The sequence below is a fragment of the Peromyscus leucopus genome, chromosome 2 (assembly GCF_004664715.2).
Source record: "Peromyscus leucopus breed LL Stock chromosome 2, UCI_PerLeu_2.1, whole genome shotgun sequence".
NCBI lineage: Eukaryota > Metazoa > Chordata > Mammalia > Rodentia > Cricetidae > Peromyscus > Peromyscus leucopus.
The window spans coordinates 57,731,949-57,750,717 of record NC_051064.1 but is presented as its reverse complement, the minus strand read 5'-3'; the positions used below and the strand labels follow the sequence as shown (position 1 = coordinate 57,750,717).

The window sequence follows — 18,769 nt, the reverse complement described above, 5'->3', positions numbered from 1 at the left end:
GTTGTTGCTGGAATTTTCTTACTGTAATATTTTTATTAATTCTTTGAGAATTTCATACAATATGTTTTGATCGTATTCCACACACACACACATTCTTCCCCCTAACTCCTCCCATATCCACCCCATCTTCCTACTTTCCCTAATTTTGTGTCCCTCCCCCTCTTTACATAACCACAGAATCCCGTTTGTGCTGGCCATATGCTCCTGGGGGTGGAGCCAGCCACCGGTACACAGCCCACCTCCCAGGGACCACACCCTTAAAGAAAACTGCCTCTCTGTCCCCCAGAAGCCATCAGTTGTCCTTAGCTCCTCGGTACAAATACGGAACACTGCAGGGATTTGCTTGTCGTTGAGCAGGGGCCATGCTAATCCCATCTGTACCGTTCCAGTTGTAATATCGGTGCTGCCGAAGCCGACACTGTTGCTAGAATTAAGAGTCAGAGCCTGGGCCCTGACAGCCCCCATAAAGCAGGTGTGGCCATTTCTTCTTAATAAGGCAATTAAACAAGCACTAGTTTAAAAAAAAAAAAAAAAAAAAAAGATAGAAAAGGGCAATTATTCAACACAGGCACGTTGGGAGGGGGACGAGGAGATCCTGTGAGCCCCTCCCGAGTCATCCTTGGGTCCTCATGTGAAATTTAGGTTTAAGGAGAGGGCCAGAGGAAGACTCAGCAAGGGGGTTCTGGTCAAGGTGTGTGCAAGACCATCCTCAGGCCACCCTTGTCTGGGCTCCGGTCAGTCCTGCATGACAAGCTGTGAGTAATCTCTTTCCAGAGACAAGCTCTCCGGCTGGCTGGCAGCGGATGTCAGTGAGATTCCCAGGGGAAATTCCAATGTCTTGGGGTGCCTTGTTTCCGAGAGGCAGAAGGGGCACAAGGATCTTCCGAATAGTCTTCCTTTCTGTCAGGAGGGTTCAGGGTCTTGTTAGAGCCTTGGGACACAGCACTGACTCAGCCCTTTCCCTCAGCACCTCTGTCTCAAGTTGGCCAGGCGGGAAGAAGCCTCAGGACCAGGGTTCAGGCTTGAGTTACAGCCATCAAGCAGAACGCAGCTGGTGCTAGCTGGCCGCTTCTTCCCACCATGGGAATGCAAAGATCTCCCGACACATCGCTGCTTGTGGAGCATGGGAGGAAAGGGGGCCTTGGCTGGGGACTCTGCTACTGGAAGACGGCCAGTCCATCCCTGGGGTTTTTGTTTTCTCTTTTATGCAGCCGGACCCAGCAGGCCGGGACATCTCCATCCGCCCACTGCTGGAACACTGCGAAAACACCCACATGACCATCTGGCTCGGCATCGTCTACGCCTACAAGGGGCTCCTCATGGTAGGTGCCAGGCAGGAGGCAGAGTTTGGGGATGCTTCCTTGCCGGGCCTGTTTCTCCTAGGGGCCTCCACAACATGAAAATAAACAGAGCAATCCCCCATATGACTAAGGCCCTAGTCTCCGAGGGGCCTGGTCTCAGACCCTGCCACAGCCCTGGGAGACAGGCAGAAAGGATGTCCCAGTTTCCCTCCTGAGGCAAGGCTGTGTTGCCTCTGCAGGCTCTAAGGAGGAGCCCTTCCAGGACTCCTCCGGTGATGGTGCCTCCAGACAGTCCCTAACTTGTGATTGGTGGCCTGTCTCTAACTCCTTCGCCTCTTCTCTCTTAGCCCTTATCATTGGATATAGGGACCAATTAGATGATCTCTAATTCCACTCACAGATCCCTAATTGTACCTCCAAAGACTCCCTACCCCACCCACCACACACACCACCACCAATAAGGCCACATTCACCACTTCCATGGATCTGGATGTGGATATACCTGTGAGGGCCACTACAGATCATAGATGGGTCGTGTTGCAAGAAAGTTCTTCCTAGCCTCAGCTCAGTGCCCGTGAGTCCTCATGCCACTCCTTGAAGGTCTAAAGAACTTATGACACTATTCCCTCCTGATGGTGACACTCCTCAGAGACCTGCAGCCAACCACCAGGCTGCCCGTGCTGTACGGACTCTCTGCTGGCTTGGTCATCCTGATCAGAGCTACAGTCTTAGGCACCCATCAAGACCTATCACTCACCACCATGGGCCCCACCCAGGCAGGTCCCTGCATCTGGCCCATCCTGTGCCTCTTCCTCTGAGAGGTGACATGGCCTCTGGGGACTGAAGGGATCATGCACGAAGGACCCGTACAGCTCAGACTTCAGTGGGCGGTGGCTTCCTTCCCTCACCTGGGTGTCTGCTTTCCAAGGCTGCCATTTCCCAGCAAAGGGATTTGAGGAGCCCATCAGCACAGTGTGGGGACACAAACCTGTGATCAATCAGCCACCCACCCTCCATAAACCAATTAGAACAGCCAAATCTATGTGAAGAGCCGAAAGGGGAGATTTTCCAGGTGAAAGCATTGGGAAGAGGGAGAAAGAAATCCAGTGAGACTCTGTCCTCCCCAGTTCTAAGTCCATCTCCAAGATCTGGAAGACAGGTTAAGGTTTAAGAAGTTGTGTACACCTAAGCAGTCCCGGTCAAGCTGTGGTCCTGCCCACCTTTGACCCACCCTTGCCTCTCCTGTGATCTGTCTGGTAAGTTCTAAATCTCTTTTCAATAGCAGTTTCCCTCTCAGGCTGGCCAGTGAGATTCCTTCTTCCCACTGAGATTCCTAGAGGAATTCTAGTTCCCTGAGGTCCATTGTTTCAATAGTCTGATAGTGAGGCTCACAAGTGTCTCTTTAGATCACACAGACCTCCATCCCTGCCTCAGCACTCAGGAAACTGAGGCAGTGGAATGGAGACTGCAAGGCCAGCCTGGGCTGTGGAACAAAACCCAGTCATATATATATGTATATATAGATAGAGAGAGAGAGAGAAATAAGATAATAGATCAGGCTGCTAGAGGTCACACTCAGAGAAAAGGATTGGGGTGGGAAGAGGAAACCACCACTGGAGAGTGAAGTACCATCCATCAGAGGAGCTCCTTTGGGACCATCCCATCTGTCCTCCTGTCTTAGGGTTTCTATTGGTGTGAAGAAACCATGACCATGGCAAGTCTTATAAGGAAAACATTTCATTGAAGGGGCTCACTTAACAGTTTCAGAGGTTCAGTTCATTGTGATCACGGCAGGAAGCATGGCAGCATGCAGGCAGACGTGGTGCTGGAGCTGAAGAGTGCTGCATCTTGCAGGCAACAGGAAGTTGACTGAGACACTGGGCGGTATCTTGAGCATAGGAAACCTCAAAGCCCACCCCCAACAGTGACACACTTCCTCCAGCAAGGCCACACCCACTCCAACAAGGCCACACCTCCCAATAGTGCCACTCCCTCTGAGCTTATGGGGGCCAGTTACATTCAAACCACCACACCCCACTATACCTCATCCAAACAGAGGCCCTGGGAGATGGGGTAACACCATCTCCCAGATGCTGCATGTGAGGCCTTGAGGTGACCTGTGCAGAGGCTCATGGCCAGTGACTCATAGAGATCATTCCAAATCCTCTGGCTTGTCCATCCTGCTTCTGCCCCGTGATGCCAAACTAAGTCACCCTCAGAAGGCAGGTCATCACAGGACGACATACGTGGTGTGCCCTCAGTTAGGAGGTGATACAAGTGGAAAAGGCCTTGGTGAGAAGGCCCCGGGACCCTGCACCTGCAGGAGTCTCAAGTCTCCCTTCTGCCCCCCTCACTACCACCCAGGGGTGCAGATGTGGCCTGCCCCTGTGGCCTACCTTCCCTCAGAGCACTGGGAGAGCTGAAGCATCCCCTCGGGCCTCTCTCCCGTCTACTTCTGTCCTGCATATTTCTGTAGGGAGATGTAATGTTTAGGAAGAAAACTGCACATGAGGGAGCCAAAAATAATGGCGATTAAAAATAGAGCCAGTTTCTCTCTCAGCAAGCACCCCTGCTCCAGAGGCGCTGAGATGGGGACACACGGTCTCATTGCCCCCACATCCATGCCCCCCCAGTCTAAGACGGCTGCTGAAGCACCACCCATCACAACCCACTCCACCTGTTATGAAGGAAGAAATGCAACTCCTTCCCCTTGAAGGGCGCAGCCCTGTGCACCACATCCCCTCTTCCAGGACATCGTCCAGCATCTGCCATGCGCCAGCTTCACTTCTAGGGAGGATGGGAAATGCTTGTGTTCTGGGTGGCTCTGCGCAGTAGGAATGAGAGAAGTTGAGTCACAGGGCACCTGCTTACTAGAAAAAATACTAGACCGGACTCTTCTGGGCTTCCATAAGCACAGTCCACTCCTGCCACTCCAGTACCGTGTGGCCGCTGTCTTTCCTCTCTGTACCTCAGTGATCTGCAGGGAGTGAGAAAGAACACCCAAGACCTTGTGTGAGGGCCCTTCCCCCACGGCCCCTCACAGGTCTCTGCAGGAGCCGTTGTGAGTGTGAAGGAGAACTGGAGGGCTCACACACACCCAGTCTGTACTCCCTCAGGATGCAACGTGGGGCCACACGTGAAGGCAGCTGGTGGCCACCTGAAGCTCCTGCAGTTTGCCGAGGAGTGAGAGGGGCCTCTGCCTGGTGATGACTCTCTCCCCTTCCTGTCCCCCATTCCAGTTGTTCGGTTGTTTCTTAGCGTGGGAAACACGCAACGTAAGCATCCCTGCCCTCAATGACAGCAAGTACATCGGGATGAGCGTGTACAACGTGGGGATCATGTGCATCATCGGGGCTGCCGTCTCCTTCCTGACGCGGGACCAGCCCAACGTGCAGTTCTGCATCGTGGCCCTGGTCATCATCTTCTGCAGCACAATCACTCTCTGCCTGGTGTTTGTGCCAAAGGTACCTGCCTCTGCCTCTGCCCATCACAAGGGGATTGCAGAACCCACCAGAGGGGGGGGGGAGGGGCATGCACACATGCTGGTGCGGGCGTGTGTGCGTGTGTGTGCATGTGCGCACACGCGTGTGTCTGTCTCTCTGTCTGTGTCTGTGTCTGTGTGTATACATGCATGAAAGTACATGTTGCAAGTAGAGGCCAGAGGACAACCTCCAGTATTAGTCAGGCTCCATCCACCTTATTTTTGAGACATGGTCTCTAACTGGCCTGAGGCCTACAGGATAGGCTTGGCTGGCTGGCCAGAGAGCTCCAGGGATCCAGCTGTCTCTGCCTTCCCAGCACTGGGTTGCAAGTGTGCGCATGCACCTCCATGACTGACTTTTGTCCCAGGAGAACTACCTTAATCTCCTCCAACTCATGCAAGCGTGAGATCTGAGTTCAATCATAAAGAAGTTATTAACAAGAACAAGGGGGCTGGAGAGATGGCTCAGTGGTTAAGAGCACCAGCTGTTCTTCCAAAGGACCCAGGTTCAATTCCCAGCACCCACATAGCACAGACATACATGCAGGCAAAACACCAATGCACATAAAATAAAATAAGTATTTAAAAAAAAAAAAAAAAAGAACAAAAACAAGCCCAAAGCTAGGCATGGTGGCGCACGCCTGTAATCCTAGCACGGGGGAGGCAGAGAAAGGAAGACCCTGGGGCTTGCTTACAGACAAAAATATATGCATGGGCCGATTGGTGGTGGCACACACCTTTAATCCCAGCACTCGAGAGGCAGAGGCAGGCGGATCTCTGTGAGTTCAAGGCCAGCCTGGTCTACAGAGCGAGTTCCAAGACAGCCAGAGCTGCACAGAGAAACCCTGTCTCAAAAAAAAAAAAAAAAAAAAAAAAAAAAAAAAAAAAAAAAAAAACCATATATACGCACATACAAATAGGCACACAGAAACGCACTATGCACATGGGGAAAAAATTAGAAAAGAAAGAGAAGAACAAGATTCCAGAAACTTCACAAACTCTCATCACCCCCAAATTATCAAACTATGAATGTTTACTTGGGTATTCATGTTGTTGATGTGTTTCCTGTTGTTCTTTCCAAATCACACTTTTAAAGTTTACTTCATGAGGGGCGGAGGGGGTACATGGGTGCCATAGCATGCATACTCCTGGAGTCAGTTCTCTCTTTCCTCCTTGTGGGTCCCGGGGATGGAACTCAAGCCCTCAGACTTGGTGGCCAGCACCTTTCCTCACTTGCTAGTCCTCGGTCTTCACTTTGGGTTTGTTTCTGTTTTTATTTTATTTATCGTATTGTTTTATGTGTATGATAATTTTGCATGTGTGTATGTATGTGCACCATGTGCATGGCTGGTGCCTTCAGAGGCCAGAAGCCCTGGGTCTGGAATTACAGGCGGTTGTGAACTGCCATGTGGGTGGTGGGAATCAAACCCAGATCCTCTGTAAGAGCAGTGAGTGTTCTTAACCACTGAGCCATCCTTCCACCCTGCTGGTCTTCGTTTTTGAAGGACTAGAAGCCTTGCCTCCAAAGACAAAACTGTAACCACAGCGATGCGTTCTTCTCCTTTGCCTCTTTAACTTAGCTTCCCATCCCTCATCTTTCCCCACACCCACGGCATCACTGAGGCAGGTCCATGGCTTTTGTGTACACTTGATCCCTTACTGCTGAACGTTACAATTATTGTAGGTTTTTTTTTGTTTATTTGTGTTTTTTGTTTATTTATTGAGACAGAGTTTCTCTTGTGTAGCCTTGGCTGTCCTGGAACTCGCTCTGTAGACCAGGCTGGCCTCGAAATCATAGAGATCCACCTGTGTCTGCCTCCTGAGTGCTGGGACTAAAGGCGTGCGCCACCACCGCCTGGCCTATTGGAGATTTTTTTTTTGAAGAACATTTTTTCTCTACGTAACACATGTTTCTTGTTTCCAATTATCTGCTGTAAACAGTCCTGGAAGAAATGTCACTGGTCAAAAGGAACAACCGATTTTAGTGGCGGCTCACATTTTACAGTGCAAGCACATCCAACCTTTGACATGGTGACTTGATGCTGTCATCCGCAACATTCATGCTCGAGAACCAATTTCTTAACTCAACTGAGTTTTGAAAAAAATCACACACAAAAAAATACACAGCTTCAAGTAAGCTTATGATTTTGTGTTGGGCGTCATCCATGGCCCTCCTCAGCCACATGTCACCTGTGGCTGTCACACCTGTCACACCAATCTGAGGACCAGCTCAAAGAGATATTTTGCAAGCATTATCTTTTGCAGCCGTGAAGAGGCCTTCACCTCTTAGGGACCCATGCCCCCTGACCTCAGTAGTCTCAAGGGTCAGGAAACCTTGGGGGAAAGTCACCCCTGATAGGGAAGCGTTGGCGGCAGAGGAGGAGAGAAAAGAGGTCCCTGGGGTGCCTGGGGTGCCTCCGTCCCCAGGCCTTCATTCCACCGGGGTTGACTTGAGGACGTATGTCCGCCTTGTCTAACTGTCCACTCCCCGCTCAAGTCCCAGGCCAGTGTCACCACTTGCCCGCCCGCACGCTAACACTCTCCATCCTGGAAAGTGTGCCAGATTCTCGAAACCTGCTCTGACTGAGTCGTTTGCTGTCACCTTTAACGGCATCTCGTTGATCCGGGCACAGAGGCCGAATTCCCAACGTTGAGCTGTGTTTCAGCCCTCTGGGGGCTCTTCTGGTACCCTGAGAACCCCGTCTTCTATCCAAACTGCCCTTTCCAATCCAGGCATGGTGGCACAGGCCTGTAATCCCAGCGTTTGGTAGATAGACACAGGAGGGCCAGAAGTTCAAGACCAGCCTGGGCTACATAGTAAATTGAGGCCAGCCTAGGCTGTAGGAGACCTTGTCTTTAAAAAAATAAAAGCTGGCAAGGTGAATCAGAGGCTAAAGCCCTTGCCACAAGGCCTGGCAGCCTGGCCTGGAGCCCCAGAGCCCCCATGGAGAACGGGAAGAGAGAACGGCCTCCACAGTTGCTGTCTGAACCTCACAGGCATACCTTGCTACGTGCCCACACACAATAATAAATGTGATCATAATAATTGCCCTCCCCCAAGTGCCCTGAGACCCAGACCCCCTGTCCTTTGCCTATGCTGGATCTCCCCCAACCTTGGAATTCCTTCCTGCACTGTCCCTTCCAGACAATCCCCTCACCCCCACCCCGGCCACCCACCGCACAGCGGCTCCTGGTAGCTCCTGTACTGAATCCATTCTGGCCTGACGACGACGATGAAGCCCTTCTTCACACCCACACCCCAAATCTGAGGAGCCCTGATGGAGGCATGGTGACTCCACCCCTGCTCTTCAGGGCTGAGCCCAGAGCCCGCCCCAAGCTAGGGAAGATTCTAGAATGTGTGGGTAAGATCAGGACCAAGTTGCAACTTTTTGTCTTGTATTTTTTTTTTCCCATGGCCCTGGGGGTGTGCTACTGTAGTTAACAGCCCAACCTGCTCTTGCAGAGGGACCAGGTTCAGTTCCTAGCACCCAGTCAAATGGCTCATGACTACACCTATAACTCCAGCTCCAGAGGATCCAGCTCCCTCTTCTGGCCTCCACAGGCACCTACATCACATGCACACACAGAACCACCACCCCTATACATATGTACACATATGCACATAATTAAAAATAAAATAAATATCTTTTTTAATTGTTCAAACACGCCCAGACCCCTGGCCCACAGAACCTGTACTCTAACAGATGTGAGGGGTGTAAGCCATGAAATGCCTTTGCCAGGGCAAACAGGTCAGCAGCTAGTCACTGAACTCAGCATGATTGTGAAGTCTTCACTTTCTTCCATCTCATCCACAGTGGGGCTCCACCCAGGGCTGTGGACTGCCTCTGCCTCGTGGTGGGGTGTGGGAGAGCCGGGGTCAGGAGGCCGACTCTAAGGCTCCGTGAGGGGAAGCTGTCTACCTACTGTCATGCCCAAGCCTGTGCCAGAGCCCAACCTGAGCCCAGGGCTCCTGAGCCCCAGCCTGCCTCCTTCCTGGGGCCCCTGTCAGCCCCAGAGTAGGGCCGGGTGGAGAGCCATGGTTGGGGAGAGAGGAACACAGCAGGAGTCTCACATCAAGCCACCTCTGTGCCTTCAGCTCATCACTCTGAGGACAAACCCTGACGCAGCCACTCAGAACAGGCGATTCCAGTTCACACAGAACCAGAAGAAAGAAGATTCGAAGACCTCCACTTCAGTCACCAGCGTGAACCAGGCCAGCACATCACGCTTGGAAGGACTGCAGTCAGAAAACCACCGCCTACGGATGAAGATCACAGAGGTGCGTCCACATCAGGAGGCCACCCACCCTCCTGTCCTGGCCCCTCTGCCCGGCCTGCAGACTACCCCTGCTCCACAGTCCCCCAGGTCATGACCGCAGGGAGTTTGCCACATCTGACCCCAACTGAGCGCCCCGTTGGCCTGGACTCCTAGAGTCCAACAGTCCCCAGACATGTTCAGAGAGGAAACTTTGGAGTATCTTCAGGGAGGACCCGAATAACTCCCCAAGGCACAGTATGGAAAGAGGGTACAAGGACAGGCCTCCCCAGAGATAACCTGTCCCCAAGTTCTGAACTGCTTCTTGAGTAGTCCAGAGAGGCCATAGCAAGGGAGCTTTACGTCTAAGTCACACCCTCAGGCAGAACGGAACTCCTCTCTCACTTCTCTCTCTCTCTCCCTCACTGCCTAGGGCCAGGGGTCTGTCTAGACCCACATCTGGGCTGAGTCAGGTTGGCATGCTAGCCAGGCAACAGCAGCAGAGAGGCTTCAATCGCAAGCAGCCCCGAAAGGGAGGGTCACGAGTTTGAGGCCAGCCTCAAAAAGAAAATGACCCAAAGAAAGTGTGTTAACCAGGCCATGGTAGCACACACCTTTGATCCTAGCTCTTGGGAGACAGAGGCTGGTGGATCTCTGTGAGTTTAAGCCTGGTCTACAGAGTGAGTTCCAGGACAGGCAGGGCTATAGAGAGAGACCCTATTTAAAAAAAAAAAAAAAAAAAAAAGTGGGTTTATTTCTCTCACCTAATGGTCCTGAGGACAGGGGTCCCAGCAGGGTCATTCGTGGGGTGAAGGTCCTCCTCTCCTGCTCTTTGCCACTCCCTAGGCACAGCAGGGTAAAGGCATGGAGGTCTCAGGAAGAGGAGACACAGAAAGCCCACACAAGGGACCTTCTTTTAAGGCACGTGTGCACACACACACGCGCACACACACAAAGCGCAGTTTGGTTCTGCCTCCCTGTACTGCCAAAATTTTCATGAGTTCACATAGCCACAGAGGATGCTGGGAAATGTAGCCTCGTGCTAAACATCTGCAGGGAAGAAGCCAGTTGCTAGATTAGATACAGGATGCCCAGCTAAATCTGAATTTCAAATAAAGGACCAATCATGTTTTCAGTAACAGCATACTCCATACCAAGTGCAGGCTACACCCAAACTGCAAAGAGGACTTTTGCTCTCTGAGGTTTAAAATCCACTGGGACTTCCACGTTTTCATTTGCTAGATCCAGCGACCTCTTTGGGCTCAGTGAAGGCAGACACACAAGAGCGAGCCAACACGCCCGGTCCATGCATCTGAAATGCTTTAAGATAGGGTCACCCCACAGCCGCCTCTGTGGCAAGGAAGAACCAGCTTCTGCCCCTCTGAGTCCGTGGCTAGTTCTGACTTAATATCAGACATCGATAACGAGTAGTAACAGCACCAAGCTAAGCCTTCCACTTCCTCCCAGAAGTATAACCACCACCACCCCCACGGCAGGAAGCCTGAGCCCCAGGGTAGCTTTGTCCGCCCCAGAATCGGGCCACAGTCTGACTTCCCACTGGGCCCATCCTCCATTCCCAACCCCGCCACTGTGTAGCACAAATAAGAGTATCTTTTTCTTTCATGGTGGAACTTATTGAGCAGCAGGTTTGCCCCTGCCCTCAGAAGAGTGATTCGCAGTTAATATGACTCCCTTCAGGCTCTATAGTAGGAGGCACACTAGCCATCCCCCCACTGCCTCTGCTCACCACCCACACATACCCCCCTGGATTAGCCCTGATTCTTCTGTAACCTGGGCATGACTGAGTCCCATCATGCTCAGCTCCCCCAGGTGACCCCAGCTGGCTGGAGCATGTATGATAGGGCAGGACTCCGAGACGCCGCCGAGCTCTGCCTTCAGGCCTCCCGGCTGGGGGTCTGATGCATATCTATGCTATTACTGACGGTCCTCTAACAGCTGGTCCCCTCCGTATGTGTCAGGCACTGGGCTGAGCTCCCCATCCATCATCTCGGTGAGTCTCCATGTGCCCTATGAGGTAGGAGCTGTGATGCCCTTGTGCTACAAATAGGGACTGAGACTCACTAGCCAGGACAGAGCCAGAAAGTGAGGCCTGTCTCCCTCTGGCCTGAACTGGCCTGTTATCCCTGCTCCTTGCCTTTCCTCCTGGGCTTGCTTGGTCCTCTCAAGGCTCAAGCCCAGACAGCCCTGGTCCATCTCAGCTCCTGCTTGAATGAGTGCAACAAAATCCTTCTTAAGATACAGAGGTCATGCCGGACAGTGGTGGCGCATGCCTTTAATCCCAGCACTCTGGAGGCAGAGGCAGGTGGATCTCTGAGTTGGAGGCCAGCCTGGTCTACAGAGTGAGATCCAGGACAGCCAGGGCTACACAAAGAAACCCCATCTCAAAAAACCAAAAGAAAAAAGATGCAAAGGTAGAACTCTGGGGCCAGGGGCTGGGCCTGGGGACTTGGTCTCAGCTGGGCCCTTGTCTTCCAGCTGGACAAAGACTTGGAAGAAGTCACCATGCAGCTACAAGACACGCCAGAGAAGACCACATACATCAAACAGAATCACTACCAAGAGCTCAACGACATCCTCAGCCTGGGCAACTTCACAGAGAGCACAGGTGAGAAGATGGGACCCAGAGATGGGGACCCATCGCTTTGTAGATGAGGCTCCGAGAGAGCGTGGGGCTGGTCTGAAGCCACGCACACAGGCAGAGCTGAAGTACTGGGCTCTCACCTCCTGCCTACAGCTTCGAGTCTGTTCAGAGTCTGTTCCCCGCATCCCCTGCCCTGAGCTTCGGGGTCTTACCCCCCAGGCACCGTGTCCTCTTGTACACGGCACAGCCGGTGCCCCCCGCGTTCTGACAGGGACACCCTTTATTTCCCTCTCCGTTCCTCAGCAGATGACTTAGAGTTACTTCCTCAGACGGTGTTTCACAGTTTAAGAAGCAGCTCATCTGTGTACGGGAAAACAACAGCCAGGAGCTTGTGCTACCTGTCCCTCTTACCAGCCACATGCGAAGAGTAGGTCACCGTGACATGGGTCACTCTCTGTATACCTCTCAGCAAAAGCCAGTGTGGGTGGGATGTTTGAAAGAGGACATTTTCCTATGATGTTGGAAATCAGGCTGGCCCTCTGCAAATGCAAAATGTTAAACTTGAGTTAGCAGCTTCCTAAGCAGGGGTCCACCCTTGGAAATACATCCACGTGGGCACCGACACAATGTTATCACAATGCTTATCATAACGTTATTGGTAGGTGAGAAAGACGACCACTAATGTACATGTGCATATTTAAAGTGATTTCATTAATTATGAATCAATAGAGCACTTTGTACAGTGAGGTAAGGGATAGGGGAATAGCTGAGTGACAAGAGTGTCTGCCTATCATGTTTGGGGCCCTAGTTTCTATCCCCAGCAATGGTGGGAGGGATTAAAGGGCTTGGAGAGATGACTCAATGGCCAAGAACACTTAATGTTCTTGAGAGGACCTGGAATCGGTTCACAGCACCCACATTGAGCAGCTCATAACCTCCTATAGCTCCAGTCCCAGGGGGTCTGATGCCCTCTTCTGGTCTCCTTGGGTATCTGCATGCCTATGTATGGAGCTCATAAACTCATACAGGTACTGTGAGGTAGATCTCCGAGTGCAAGAAGCCAGCATTATGATACACACACACACACACACACACACACACACAGAGAGAGAGAGAGAGAGACAGAGAGAGAGAGAGACAGAGACAGAGACAGAGACAGAGACAGAGATGCAGCCTGTCTTAGGGTTTTGGCTGCAGTGAAGAGACACCATGACTACAGCAACTCTTAAAAAGAAAAACATTTAATTGGGGCTGGATTACAATTCAAAGGTTCAGTCCATTATCATCATGACAGGACTTGGTGACATGCAGGTAGACATGGTGCTGGAGAAGGAGCTGAGGGTTCTACATCTGGGTATGGAGGCAACAGGAAGTGAACTGTGTACCACACTGAACATAGTTTGAGCAAAGGAAACCCCAAAGCCCACCCCCACAGTGACACACTTCCTCCAACAAGGCCACACCTCCTAACAGTGCCCCTCCCTATAGGCCAAGCATTCAAACACAGGAGTCTATCTATGGGTGCCAAACCCATTCAAACCACCCCACAGCCATATGTAAGTACTTGGGCAAGCGCAGTTTTTAAAGGACTAGAGGACAAGCAGGTTGTCAGCAGTGCACTGTGGGAAAGGCGAGGTGCCGCAGAGCGCATGGGCAAGCGTCCTCTTTCTTTTCCTGCATGCACCCCCCTGCTGTTGGATGGATCCGCACACATCCGTCATCTGTTAGAAAGTTGTTTGGGGGGCTGTGGCTGCAGCACTGTGGAGAACAGGCCTACCCAGGCTCCGGGTTCAAACCTCCAGTGACACACAAAAATAATCTATGTTTACATCAATGAAAATATTTTCTTCTTTTTTTTTAAGATTTATTTATTTATTATGTATATAGTGTTCTGCCTGCAGGCCAGAAGAGAGTGCCAGATCTCATTACAGATGGTTGTGAGCCACCATGTGGTTGTGGGGACTTGAACTCAGGACGTCTGGAGCAGCCAGTGCTCTTAACCGCTGAGCCATCTCTCCAGCCCCATTATTTTGTTTCTTTTATTCTCTTATTTTCCTTTTTTGGCCCCCTCTCCTTTCCTTACAGTGTTCTTACTATAGAAGAGTCTATATTAATAGTTTTGAGAGACGGTCACATGTAGCCCAGGCTAGCCTAGAACTTTCAATGTACTTTGCCAAGGATGATCTTGAACTACTGCTCTTTCTGCCTCTGTCTGAAAGTACTGGCATCATAAGTATGTGCAGACTTTAGAAGTCACACACATATATAAATACACACACACACACACACACACACACACACACACACACACACACACCTTACATAAAATGTAAAGAAATATTCAAATGAAAATAGTTACAAAGAATTTTAAAGAATAAAAATTACTACTGGGCCAAGCATAGTGGCATACACCTTTAATCCCATCACTCTGGAGGCAAAGGAAGGCAGGTCTTTGGGAACTGGAGTCCAGCCTGGTCTATGTAATGAGTTCCATACCAGCCAGAACTGCATGGTGAGACCCTGTCTCCCCCCCCCCCCCCCCCCCTGCAAAAAAATCAGTCCTAATAATTCTAGTGTTTTACAAAGGAAAGCACTTCAGATTACTGGAGGGAATGTTTTCAGTTAACTTCCCTGGGATCCGTGAGTAGCCATGTGGAAAGAACAGAGGTAGATCTTCACTTTGTACTTTGTACCTCACTTTGTAACATCAAAGTTCATCTCAGATGGACGCAGATTTAAATATAAAAGGTGAAGCCAAGAAAGTACTGGACGAAACCAAGTGATAAGTTCTTAAGAACTCCCAGAAGGGGCTAGGTTTTTTGTTTTTTTCACTTTAATACAAAACAGAAACCAGGAGGACAGAGTTTGGGGACAGCCTGGGCTATATAGTAAGATGGTCATTTTGTGGTGGTGGTGGTTGGTTTGTTGTTGTTTGGGGGAGGGGTTGGGGGTTTGGTGTTTTTTTGTTTGGTTGGTTGGTTTGGGTTTTGTTTTGTTTTGTTTTCCAAGACAGGGTTTCTCTGTGTAGCCCTGGCTGTCCTGGAACTCAATATATAGACCAGGCTGGCCTCAAACTCACAGGAATCCTCCTGCCTCTGCCTCCTGAGTGCTGGGATTAAAGTCATGTGCCACCACGCCTGTCCAAGATGCTGACTTTTAAAACTACATATTGCTAAACAAACAGGTAAGAGGCTGGGGAGCTGGCTCGGTGGTTAAGTGGACCTGTTTGACTTCCCAGCTCTGTTATGATGGTTCAAAACCATCCTTCACTCCAGTTTCAGAGGATCCAATGCCCTCTTCTGACCTTCGAGGTCACAAAGCACACACATGGTACACAGACATACATGCAGGCAAAACACTCCCACACACAAAATAAAATGAATGAGTCTAATTTTAAAAGAAAGGAAAGAGGTAAGAAAGCAGATCTTCTCCAGTACAGCCGCTTGGAGTAGACATTGTTCTGACCCGCTCTCCGCTGTTGGCGCTCAGTCTGTGTGTCATAGATTTTGTGCTACTCTAGCCAATAACACTTGACAATAACTTGACAATCAAGTGTCACAGAAATAGGGGCTGGGGAGAAAGTTGGCAAAGTGCTTGGAGGACCTGAGTTTAATCTCCAGAACCCACATGAAAAGCCAAGTGTTGGGGTAAAGGCTATCATCCCAGCACAGGGAAGCAGAGACCAGCTGACCCCCAGGGGCTCCCTGGGCAGTCGGCCTATCCTCCTGGGCAAGTTCCATGCCAATGAGAGACCTTATCTCAAAGAATAAAAGCAAAAAGGGGAAGGTGGACAGCACCTGAGGAAAAACAAAGGTATATGATAGGGTGCCCGAGGAATGACGCCCCCAATATGAACACATCATCCACACCACACCACACACACACACAGGAGGAGGAGAGGAAGAAAGGAAGGAAGGAGGGAGGGAGGGAGGGAGGGAGGGAGGGAGGGAGGGAGGAAGGAAGGAAGGAAGGAAGGAAGGAAGGAAGGAAGGAAGGAAGGAAGGAAGGAAGGAAGGAAGGAGAAAGAAAAGCCATAACATAAATGTATTTTCTTGTAGCTCTGGAGGCTAGGAGTCCAGAATGGGGTATTGGTAGGCTCAGTGTCTAGAGAGGTCCTTGTCTCTGTTTCTGAGATGGCGCCTGGACCACTTTGCTTTCTGGAAGAAAACAATGCCCTCACAAGTGGAAGAAACAGAAAAAGGCTCAAACTGTGCCCCGAGCCCCTTTGGAAGGACACTAAACCCTTCCCTGGGGGATTCACCTTGGAGACTCCTTCGCCTTCCAAAGTCACCACCTCTTAACTCACCACAGTGATGTGCAGAGGTGTGTGCCTGCAGCTCCAGCAACCCAGAAGCCTGAGGCAGGGGGATCATCTGAGCCAGCAACTCAAGACCAGCCTAGACAACTTAATGATATCCCATCTCAAATGAATAAGTAAATAAATAAACAAACAAATAAAAGTAGAACCGTGAACTTAGAGGGGCATGTTCAGACCACAGCTCTGGGGCTTTACAGTCGCCTCTTGTTAGTCATGGCATTGGTGTAGTCATGCTCTGTAAGGCCGCCATGGATAGTGACAAACACCAGTGCTCTGGGGGAAGCCCAGGGTGGGGCTCCTGGGAGCTCCCCCCAGGTTGGCACTTGTCAGCCGATCAATATCTTGCTTCATTCTGCCCATGCCCCCTTCCCAGCACACACTGCACATTGGGCAGCACTGTGCGCATGGCCGGCGGCGGCACCGTAGCTTGCGCCCGATGGACGCTTGCCTGACACCTGTGTTTTAAGGACACTCAGCACTACACTTGGGGGCCGTTTTAAACAGGAAAGTCGTCAACAGGAAAAGCAAAAACGTGTCAAGCAACTTCAAGGATAGAACGGTGTGGAAGCTGTGCAAAGAGAGGCTCGCCTCGGGCTGGGACATATATGCCAGGCGACTCAGAATTGCTCACACCCAGTGCAACTCAACCATCATATGCACACACACACACACACACACACACACACACAATGACCATGGTGCATCCGGAGTATTGATTGCAGGCTGACAAGTCCATTTTAGAAAGCAAATGAGTTTGCAAATGCAGAATCCATGAATAATGTGGATCAGCTCGCATGGATGCAAAAATCACATACCTATACCATTCCCTAACGACAGTGAAAACCCAACAAAAGAACTAATGTTCCTCCCCTGCCAAACAAACCCTAATCTCTTGGGCGGGGTACAGACTTCATATTTCTCTAATGTCTCCAGATGTTTTGGAAGCCCAGGGAGGAATTTTCTTGGCCATAGCCTGTGGCCGCACACAGTCCTCTGAGTGGGGTCCCCAGAGCTTAGGGGACCATTAGTCCATAGAGAAGTTTACCCTTTTCTCACTAACCACTCTGCCCAATGAGAAGGACGCTAGTGTTAGAATTCCTCAGTCTAAGATACACGGCCCACACAGTCCACTTGGTTCCCACACTGACTTTTCTTCTTGAATGGAAAGAGGACAGATCAGCCACACACTTCCCCAGCCGGTGGCTGTTGTCCATGGATGGCAGATCCTCAGCTCACTGCCTGGGTCCAGAAGGACTGGGGTACGGACCCTGGCTCAGAGAAAGGAGAAGAACTGTGGACTCTGTTATTCCATGGACCGCATCCTCAAGGTCCCATGACTGCGTTTTAAAAGCTAACTTAACGAAATTTTGTTAATTCCGTGATGTCATTTTCAACAGATGGAGGAAAGGCCATTTTAAAAAATCACCTCGATCAAAACCCCCAGCTACAGTGGAACACAACAGAGCCCTCTAGAACATGCAAAGACCCCATAGAAGACATCAACTCCCCAGAGCAGTAAGTACCTTCTCCGTGAGAACCGTGCCCAGGAGCACATTGCCGCAGCACGTCTGTCTGCCATGTGCACAGCCATCTCACAGCTGTGATTTCACCTGAGCTCTGCATGACCCAGTAATGCAGCCACATTACAATGCTGCTTTTACAGGTCAGAAAACTAGTATCCAGAAGGAGGAGGCGACCCATGCAAGCTCACCCAGTACTTGAGTGCAGGAGATAGGATTCGAACTCAGTACACTGCTTTTTGTTGTGTGTATACTGTAACCTTATGAAATCAATATACTTGATAATTGAAAGCAGTTCGTGTCAGACAGATACTGGAGAAACAGCAGTGCCCCAAACAGAGACCCCTTCTTTCCAGTGAACCCCATGTCTTGTGGCATCTCCATCCTCTTTGGCAGGCTAATTAATTAATTAAAAAGGCAAGGCCTGGCATGCTCGTAATAGGTGCTTTGGAGGTAAATGAAGCAGGGAAGGGGACTGTCGTATTAGATAAGGCAGATCAGAGAAGACATGGAACACCTGCACACCTCAGCTCTGGTTCCCACCGGCGACTTTAGCCCATTCCGCCATATTGGAAGCAGGGGGTAGAATCACAAACTCTGACACACAGCCTCCGCGAAGTGACAAGCAGGCAGGAACCAGCAAAGGCCAGCACATCACTCAGGCCATGTGATGTTATTAAGTCATCAACCCAGCAAACCCGAGACTGGCCAGCTTGCCATCCAGAAGACCTTTTCCCTTCTTATCCCTCCTCCATCGGTAACACGCAAGTGCATCCCCACACTGCCAGCTCATCCCATCTCCAGCTTCCAGCTTCTTTCCAAAAGTTCTGGGGACTTTGATGAGGAGGGGGCTCACTCCCAGAGAAGGTAGCACAGAGGATGATAGTTAAACGGGGCCATGAGCTCCAGAGGAATCATATTCCAGGTAGGAAACATAAAGGCAAAAACACAAAGGTGGGTTGTCAGAAATGAGCCACCAGAGGGCAGCACTTGTGGGAGAAAAGACAGCCGATTCGCTCAGAGCGTTTGGAGAGATCTTAGGAGCCTCATCAGGGTGTGCCCCCCCCCACACACCTTCTGTGACTTTCCAATATTAGGATGGCAGGGTTAATCACCAAAGATGCTAAAAGGCCAGGAATGAGCCTGCTGAGAGGAACGGGCTGCTGGTACCGGTACAGCAGTGCCAGAGGGCAGGAGGAGAGAGCAGGCCGCTGGGAAGCCTGGGATTGAAAGCTGGGGGCTGCGATTGAAAGCCATATCACACAGAGGCTTTGCAATTCAAGATGAGTGGCA

The 18,769-nt window shown here is 50.8% G+C and overlaps 1 protein-coding gene and 1 non-coding gene across 2 annotated transcripts in view; one reads left to right on the top strand and one right to left on the bottom strand.

The window, feature by feature from the left end:
* Positions 1-18,769, top strand: part of Gabbr2 (gamma-aminobutyric acid type B receptor subunit 2) — a 352,425-nt gene that overhangs the window by 330,677 nt on the left and 2,979 nt on the right. The window contains 5 exon segments of the mRNA XM_028882779.2: positions 1,212-1,322; positions 4,541-4,765; positions 8,879-9,061; positions 11,533-11,662; positions 17,354-17,471. Coding sequence (XP_028738612.1) covers positions 1,212-1,322; positions 4,541-4,765; positions 8,879-9,061; positions 11,533-11,662; positions 17,354-17,471 — 767 coding nt within the window.
* Positions 316-417, bottom strand: LOC114702367. Its single transcript, XR_003735969.1, has one exon. It is a non-coding gene; the product is annotated as a U6 spliceosomal RNA (small nuclear RNA).